Source organism: Cibotium barometz, chromosome 24 (assembly GCF_041138505.1).
Source record: "Cibotium barometz isolate CiBa-2024 chromosome 24, ASM4113850v1, whole genome shotgun sequence".
NCBI lineage: Eukaryota > Viridiplantae > Streptophyta > Polypodiopsida > Cyatheales > Cibotiaceae > Cibotium > Cibotium barometz.
This window is the reverse complement of record NC_141069.1, coordinates 53,862,004-53,870,278: the sequence shown is the minus strand read 5'-3', so window position 1 is coordinate 53,870,278 and position 8,275 is coordinate 53,862,004. Positions and strand designations below refer to the sequence as shown.

Here is an 8,275-nt window from a genome sequence, read left to right as displayed (position 1 = left end):
AGAGTTTTTTAACCCCCGACTTGCAAATCTGTAAAAGCAGGTAATGATAACCTTAAAAAAAAACCCAAAAAAAAAACTAGCGCCAAACGTTCTCAACACCAAAAATATGAAAGAAGATAGGTGCTACTCTACTTGCGTGGGTTGCAGATTCTTTATGTACTGTAAGGGCATAACTTCATCACTCTCTTGAGTAGCGTGCAGAGTACCATTACCATGCCCAAGAATCCTTTTGAACGCAAATAGGTGGCAAATGCAACAAACATTTCTTTGCTACTCACGGCCCGTATCATACCAGAGAGTGTAAGGCAATTGCAGGATTCACGTAGTACTCTTCACTCAAATTCTCTTATGGTTAGACAAATTGCCACTAATTTCTATCGCCAACTTGTTAGTGCTGAGCTGCACTTTGATTTGAGACAGGGAACAGAGAAAGGTTTGGAATGCATTGCCACATTTAATCACTGAGGAAATGCGCGTCGTTCTAGAGTTCCCCTTTTTCTCTGCAGGAGTTTAGTCATGCTCTTCATGCCTTACCTCATGATAAGTGTCCAAGGGAGGATGGCCTCTCCCCTGTTTTTTTCTTTACTTTTTGGGATGATATTGGAGTTGAGATCACATCAACTCTCTAGGAGATGTGGGACACAGGTTCTATGCCTTCTTCTCTCACTGAGGGGCTTATCTATCTTATCCCTCTAAGAGTGGGGATAAGACATTGATTGGCCAATGGAGACCTATCACCTTACTTGGGACTACATATAAGATTCTTGCTAAGGCAGTGAGCATCAAATTGCAGCCAATTTTGCAGGATGTCACTCATGATACTTAGAATGGATTCTTACAGGGAAGGAGCATCTTTGATAACATTTTCTCGTTTTGTAGGCTATGGAATGGGCCAAAGCGAGCAATCAGTCCTTATAGCCATTCTACTCTTGGATTTGAGAAGGCCTATGATAAGAGTGGATTGGGATTTCCTTGAGGATACTCTTAGCCATATGGGTTTGTCCTAGCGATGCATCAAGGGAGTTTCATGCATGTATCGTGATGCCCACAATAGTGTTCTCGCTTGCGGTGATAGAGGAGAGCGGTTTCAGACTTCTTGCTCAGTACGACAAGGTTTGCCCTTTAGCCCCATTATTATATGTCATAGTTGCAGAGGCCATGTATCAAATCCTCATGAATCTCCTCGTAGAGCAATCCTAAAACGAGACTCAAAACTTCCAAAACAAAGCCATAAAACGTGAAGGGGGTGCAAGTCTTACTCACCACCCCACCATGACAGCCATGGGCAAAACCCACAAGACTTGGTTGTCCCCATCGAGTCACGAGCTAAGCTAACTAGCAAGACGTGCCGACCAATCTCTACTCCATGACGTCCCATACCGCCACGGAGCTACCCTCGTGGGCCTCAAGATTGCTACCGACCTCGGCTGCATGAAGCATGTGCACGTCTACACTAGATCCAGGCTCCTGACCACAGAGCTCTCGCAAAGACTCGCAAGACTCTTACTCACTGACTGACCTTGGCCACCCTTTTGTAGGCTCTTGCACGGTCATCGGGCATCCACACTTGGACGCCCGCCCGCAAGGCGTCCCCACTTGGGCGCTCGTCCTTCAGTCCACCATCCCTAGCCCAACTCGCCAATCAATCTACCTATCTCCAAGCTACCCCAACCCTCGAAGCTAGTCTTGTGTGTGTGTTGCACACGGTAGATACACTATGTATTGATCTAGTGCCTGGTGCTCAACCGGTTAGCATTCTGCCTTATAGGATAAGCCGGGATGAGGAAGATGAGTTGGCTAAACAACTCGCGCGAATTATTTGAGGATGGGCTAGATCCGTCCAAGTAAATCACCTTGGGGTGCGCCTGTGTTACTTAGGAGAGAAAGAAGGACAACACCTGGCGAATGTGTGCAAGCCTGGAGGGAGATTGAGGAAATGTAGCATGGAGGGGATTATCCCAAATACTAGGCTTAGTCCAATGAGGATTATTTGTCGTTCGGGGAAGCATTGGTTCCTTGACCCTTCTCCTCAAATAGTGACTCATGGCTCCTGGTGTTTGTGGCTATATAGTGGCAATCCTATCCGATATCTTCAATGGGATCCAGGAGAGTGGAAGTGGATAAGCCTTCCCTTTTTCAATTTCATGGTTTGGAATGCCAAGCTTCTCCTTACTTGATAGATGCATAGGATCCTTACTCTTAGGCCTCATTGGGAGAGTTATGATATCTCTCCAGCCATACAACATAGATATTGGCATAGGCTTTGGCATTCATATAGGAGGAGTCGGATCTCTCATTTCTTTTGGTTATTTTTACATGGTGGTCTTCCCACCAATCAATGGAGATTAGTCTTTGGTGTAGCACTTACCTGCCCGAGATGTGTGGCAGATTCTGAGACTGTACAACATTGTTTATGGGGAAGTGCACAGCAAATTTGAGGTTCTATAGCCCAACTTATGGGCAAATTGAGTGGCCATGCTATGCATGCGACTTTGGGGGAAGGTGCTTGGCTCTTCCAGTCCGATTTGCAGCTTTTTTACGAGGACAGTGGTATAAACTCTGCTATTTTCATTCGTAGAGGTATTGCCCGGCATGGTTTGTTGTAGAATGTCCCTCACTCTGATTATACACCCCCTAGATAGAGGATTGACACTAGTTGGGAGATTGTTGCTAGTATTATAGCATGGTAGATCTGGAGAGCTAGATGCACGGAGGCTATTGAGGGTGTCCAACTATATGGGGTGATATCATCCAAAATCTCATGGCTACTTGGGCTCGTATTCAAGCGTCCTCTCGTTCCACGCAAGCAAAGCATATTATATTTATGCGAGAGTGGGACCATGGCATTTTTTTTCCTCTAGTCCCACCTCAATGATTGAAATCACTTTACATATTGGGGTGATTCTATTCTATTCCGGCTTATAGTTGTGATTGTTGTATGCCTTTTTCATACTTAATAGAAGTCTCCTCCTTGAAAAAAAATAAAAATACAGGGTGGCCTGGTTCAAGTAATGTTAGAAACAGCGGCTTCTACAGGAAATGTCAAGGTGGGGAGTACTTGCGTGGTGCCCCATTCAGCTACGTTAGCCTCGCCATTCGTCGCAAATATATTGTTGGTGATGTGGGGTACACATTGCTTCCATGGTTGATGATACCTTTTCAAAGACAACACAGCTAACTAGTAATGTGCCACAACTTCTTGCAGTCTTCCACAAGAATCGTTTCAGAGAGAGCATTTGGCCACTTGAAGGAGATGTGGAAATATCTGGGTGGCACCATAAAGTGCCCGCACTTGCAAAACTTGTCATCCGTCCTATATGCATGTTGCATTTTGCACAACATCCTCTTGGACGTTGGAGAAGAGAGCCTGGAAGTCCAGGCCGATGGCGAGGCAAATGATCCTACAACTGACCCAATCAATGCTAGAGAAGCCGAATTGGATGGGGAAAATCAACCTGAGGGGGAGCTAGTGTGCTCCACCCTCATGGAGTACCTGGTCATGCAGGGGGTTGATGACTAGGCTATGCGACTACTTGTGTGCTATGTCCCCTCGTGCAGTTTGTGCATGTGCCGACATGCAAGTATTATAACTAGGATTCTAGATCGTTCTCACCATTCGTGGCATTTGCTGGCACAAGTGTGCATCCGTATGTACCAAAAGCCAAATCAGATTGCTGTAATAGTGCCCAGTTTGAGTTTCAGTAATGATTAGTACCTGTTTCTTTGCTTACATTCAATGTTGTGAATTGTATACAGTTCAAGTACACTTGCTGCAGGCTGCTGTGAAATAAAGTACAGTTGAAACAAGTGAAAGATACCATAAAAAGAACACACCTTCAAAGGGTGAATTACAATTTGAGTACACTCGTTGTTGCAGGCCTCTATGAAATAAAGTATAGTTCTAACAAGTGAAAGATACCATAAAAAGAATACACACCTTCAAAGAACCCTAACCGCATATGTTGTATGAACCCAAATGACACATGAAACGGTTTCCACACACACACACTCCACATGTTGTATGCACCGATCACACACACAGGTTTAGGGTACAGGCGGTGAAGAGGCATTCCATGTATTGCATTCAATCTCTCACCAGGGGATTTCACAGGTGGTTGGTCATCAGTATCCAATGCTTTCCCTAAAGGCAGCACGTGAGATCAAATCAGTAGCCACATTTGCCCAAGCAGCACAGATTCACACAGCTTCAACACAAGCTCGTGGAAGGTCCTAACCTTTGTACTGCAATTGGCCCTCATCATGACAGCTTTGATATAATTTCGTTGTGAACTCTTTGCAGCATCACAGTCTTCTGGATTGCGTGGATCTGCACAAATATAATTGGCCCTCCTCATGACAGCTTCGATATAATTGGGCTGCGAAGTCTGTGCAGCACTAAAATTGCACCCTCGAACCTACACAACCGTAATGTTTCAATTACTACTGCTTGATGAAAAAGTCTCATTAAATGGCTTGAGTTGTTGAAATGTTCAAGTCACAAGACCAGATAAATTACTTCCAACCAACTTCCAAACAAAGGTGGCCACGAATCGACAATCATGCCAAATACCATTGCATAGCCAACAAGACCTCAGATCTGTCTGTCAAACACAAAGGCTAAAAACAAAAACCATCCAGCACACAATGCTTGCTCAGCAAAATATTCATTCATCTCGGAGGAATAAAATTGTAATTTTGTACACCGACAACAATCGAACAAATGTAGACAAACACAGAGAAGAAGCATCAAACTTAGGCTTGGTATTGGAAAGTAGACCCAAGAAGAAGTTATATTCAAGGTAATGTCGTAACAAACTACAACCGCAAATATTTCTTCACATCTCTCAATTGCCATCAAAGCAACTGAAAGCCCTCGATTCCGACTTCGAACCGTTCACCAACCATAATTTTCCGGCTCTCGAGTAGCATTTGGTCTTCTGTGTGTCTTGTGGACTTCCCTTCCTATATGTCCTTGTGCCTCACGGCTTTGGACGACTCAGCTGCTTCGAGGGCCCTAGACGTGTCCTTTGTTGCCTCCTTCATATCCATGTCGAATGTGTGGGTGCGCTTCCTCGTCTTCCTGGGAACACCTCCAGTGGAATTTGTTTGCTCAAACAGTGGGCCATCGTCCTCAACAGCTATGGTGGTAGAAGTTGAACGAGATCTACTTCCTTGAGTGGACGGGGATGATGTTGCCTTGCGTGCGGTCGGACTTGCAGTTGACCGATTCCTCATGTTTATACCTATTCAATGTACCTAATTATATCAAATGCATCAATATTCCATAAAGTTATTTGTTCAAGTAATTGAAAGAGGGCGACTCACATACCATTGCTTGTATCCAGATCTGGCGCGGAGGGGTCTATTGCACGATTATGGCAAAAAAAAAAACCCTCCCATCATATCGTATCTCTCTCCCTCAAAGTTGTTGTGGCTGAATTTTTCTTTAGCATGTCGCTCGCGAAAAGAGATTGCCCAGTAACTCACTCTTCTTGATGGAATGTTTCTCTCCCTATCGGAAATCTCTGTGGATCTTCGAGAGGCGTTGCCACTTTTATCATGTGAAGTCCTCCAGTCCACCACAAGGCCCCTTTGGTGGCACAAGTTGCAACAATGTCTGACCATTGTTGCTCCAAGGTCTTTGTTCGTCCAGCCGTACCTGCCACCAACCTGTCGTCACTATTGTGTGTCCACTTGGCCTCTAGCAAAATGATTGTGTTTTTAGAGTCCCAGTGAAAGCGTCCAGTTTGTTGCTTTGGAGTCCCATGTTGGTCAACACTTTGTCTGGATCGGCGTTTGTTTCCAGCTATGCTAGTTTTGTCAGCTGGTTGATTTGTTCCATAAGCATGTGAGTTTTGGCCCGAAAAAGGCTCACTCTGAGTCTCAAGGGTGGTATCGTGGTACAACAAATAGTGGAGACTGAGATTCTAGGACAATCTCCTCAACTTTTGTGAGAAATTCATGTCTAGATGCGATGGGTCTGGAAAATGTGGGGATGGACTACGTGTTGGCATAAAGCTTGATTGCTCCATGCCTTCATTGAAAGATGAAGGCTCTACAACATTGAGAGGCTGGAACATATCGCCGGAGCGGTTGTCTTGGTGATTGTTTTGAGAATAGGAAACACCTATTCATGATGAATCAATCATCGTGTGCCGTATTGGGGTCGGCCTGATTGGGACTCTCGGAAAAGCAAAAGTATTTAAAAATGACATATTGCACACTGTGTTTGTCAAGAAAAACAAAAGGCAACACTAATCATATTTACATGATAAAATATCGATCAAGGAACGAGCAATTTGCTGATTATTAAAATGCATGGAGAAGAAAAAAAATCATTGTAATGATTTTATGGTTTCGTTTGCAAGGTAGCAGAACACATGAATAGAGGGTTGTTGATTCTATCCTACTGCTGCAAGCAAAACACAGTGCAGATCTAATGGCATGCAGGACAACATTCCATGACCATAGTGTTCCAATACAAGGTAGGAGAGCAGAGAACATTTGCAATACAAGGCAAGAAAGAAAGAACATTCAAAGCTGTGTAATTTGCTGATTATTAAAAGCAACAATGCATGTAGAAGAAAAACAATCTGATTCATTGTAATGATATTATGAGAATAGAAGAACAGAGGACTGTTGATTCATCTCGTATGGGAATTAGGCCATAGATCATGAAGGCGTACCTGATGGCACAATTGAGAAGGACGAACAGAGGAGATTGTGGGATGAAACTAACCTCCTGCGCCATTTGTAATGGCGGGAGCCTTGAATGATGCGCAAATCTTGATGGAAGTGGAGATCATGGCGCAACAGGCTGCAACGGAGCTCGCGATAGCGCTGAGAACGGTAGCTGAGGTTGCATGCAGAACCTTCTTCCATCGTCTATGCCAACAATCTCGCATGATGCATGCAGTGGCCGCTGTAGTCGGTATTCATCTCAAAATGGCCGTAAATGGACGACTGGAGGTCAAGTGTCTATTTATTTGAACCCTTACTATTTGTGTGTGTGGGACTACCACTCCCTACCTGATTAGTGGGACTTCAATGCCGCGTGGGACTTCAATGCCGCCACTACTGCTCCTTATCTCTATGAAGTAGGGAATGAGACTATTAAGATAAATTAGGGAAGTAGGGAGGGAATGTCACCTCCTTATCTCTATAAAGTAGGGAATGAGACTATTCCTGATTGCTTGAAAGTTACGAATGGGGCCCTCTGTGTGGACTCTGCAGAGTTGGGAGTCGGGACTCCCTCTAGAAGGGCTGCGTGTTTTCCAGAGTAGGGAAAGGCCATCGGGAGGCCTTTCTCGGGAGGAAGGGAGCCGACCGAGCCGCTTTTCGACTGGTAAGGCCTCCCGACGGCCTTTCCTAGCCGTCATGGTCAAAGGAACTTAGAGGTCGTCCAGTCAGTGCAGCAGTGCAACAAGTGCGTCAGTGCAGTTGGAGTTGCATCATCTTCTACATTCCACAGCAATGCAGCAGTTTGCAGTGGACATCACACTTCCGTGTGTTGACGTGGTGAGCTATGGTGCCATTCCGGCTACTAATTTGGAGAAGAATGATTGGCGCATTCCCAACGACATTCCAGGTGCTGATGTGGCGTCCTCTGGTGCCATTGTGGTTTGGAGGAGAATGATTGGCGCATTCTTGGTGATATTCCAGGTGCTGGCGTGTGTGCATCTGCTACAATACAGGAGATGATTACATATTTTAATGCAGCCCGATTCAACGGCTCAGATCTCTCCTTTGACCACCCCGGACCATGAGGGAAAGAAGCAGAAGCTTCCTGGTAGGCCTACGAGCACCACATTCTCTCTCTCTCACATACACACATCACTAAGGATACACACACATACACATCACTACGGATGTCACTCTTGGGTTTGATTAAACAACCTTAGTGTAGATTTTGATTTTGAACATTGAGCTTTTCATTATTTTAATATTTTTTTCCAATTTTTTTGACTCAACATATGCAAGCCACCAAAACGTTTCCTCATGACAATATCTAAAAATCAACCACTTCACAATTAGAAAAAAAATATATCACAAATAAGAATAAAAATCATTTACAAATGCAAGTAAAGTGATCAAAGCATGATGCAGGTGACTTGTCTTAGTAGGCAAGCTACTACTTCACTTTGCTCTGGCAAGCCACCTAAATTTGTTGATCAAGCGTTGTACACACTTCCATGTGCATGTGAGGGTTCAGTTTTTTCTTCTATTCCACACATGGGATGCGGCATATAACAGAATCGAGTCTCTATGTGTAAAG

The 8,275-nt window shown here is 44.5% G+C and overlaps 1 protein-coding gene across 7 annotated transcripts; it reads right to left on the bottom strand.

Moving 5' to 3' along the window:
* Nucleotides 1-262: 262 nt before the first annotated feature.
* On the bottom strand, nt 263-6,939 carry LOC147625450 (uncharacterized). Of its 7 annotated transcripts, none has more exons than XR_015268989.1 (3): nt 5,330-6,939; nt 4,236-5,256; nt 263-4,141 (listed from the first exon to the last, which is right to left on the bottom strand). XR_015268989.1 is itself a non-coding variant. In XM_086818782.1 (3 exons), exons 1-3 carry the CDS (start codon nt 4,571-4,573, stop codon nt 4,106-4,108), a joined length of 273 nt encoding a protein of 90 aa, XP_086674908.1. In that variant the 5' UTR covers nt 4,574-6,939; the 3' UTR covers nt 263-4,105. The 7 variants fall into 7 exon arrangements, 3 of the variants coding, with proteins under 3 accessions (XP_086674908.1, XP_086674907.1, XP_086674909.1); XR_015268990.1 differs by having other exon boundaries at nt 4,236-5,243; XR_015268991.1 differs by having other exon boundaries at nt 4,236-5,659; nt 6,740-6,939.
* Nucleotides 6,940-8,275: the final 1,336 nt, after the last annotated feature.

Coding starts and splice junctions, on each gene's coding strand:
- LOC147625450 (XM_086818781.1), bottom strand. CDS start 4,573: ATGGTATTTGGCATGATTGTCGATTCGTGGCCACCTTTGTTTGGAAGT. Junction 4,416..4,516: donor TGTTTGGAAGTTGGTTGGAA/GTAATTTATCTG, acceptor ACGGTTGTGTAG/GTTCGAGGGTGCAATTTTAG.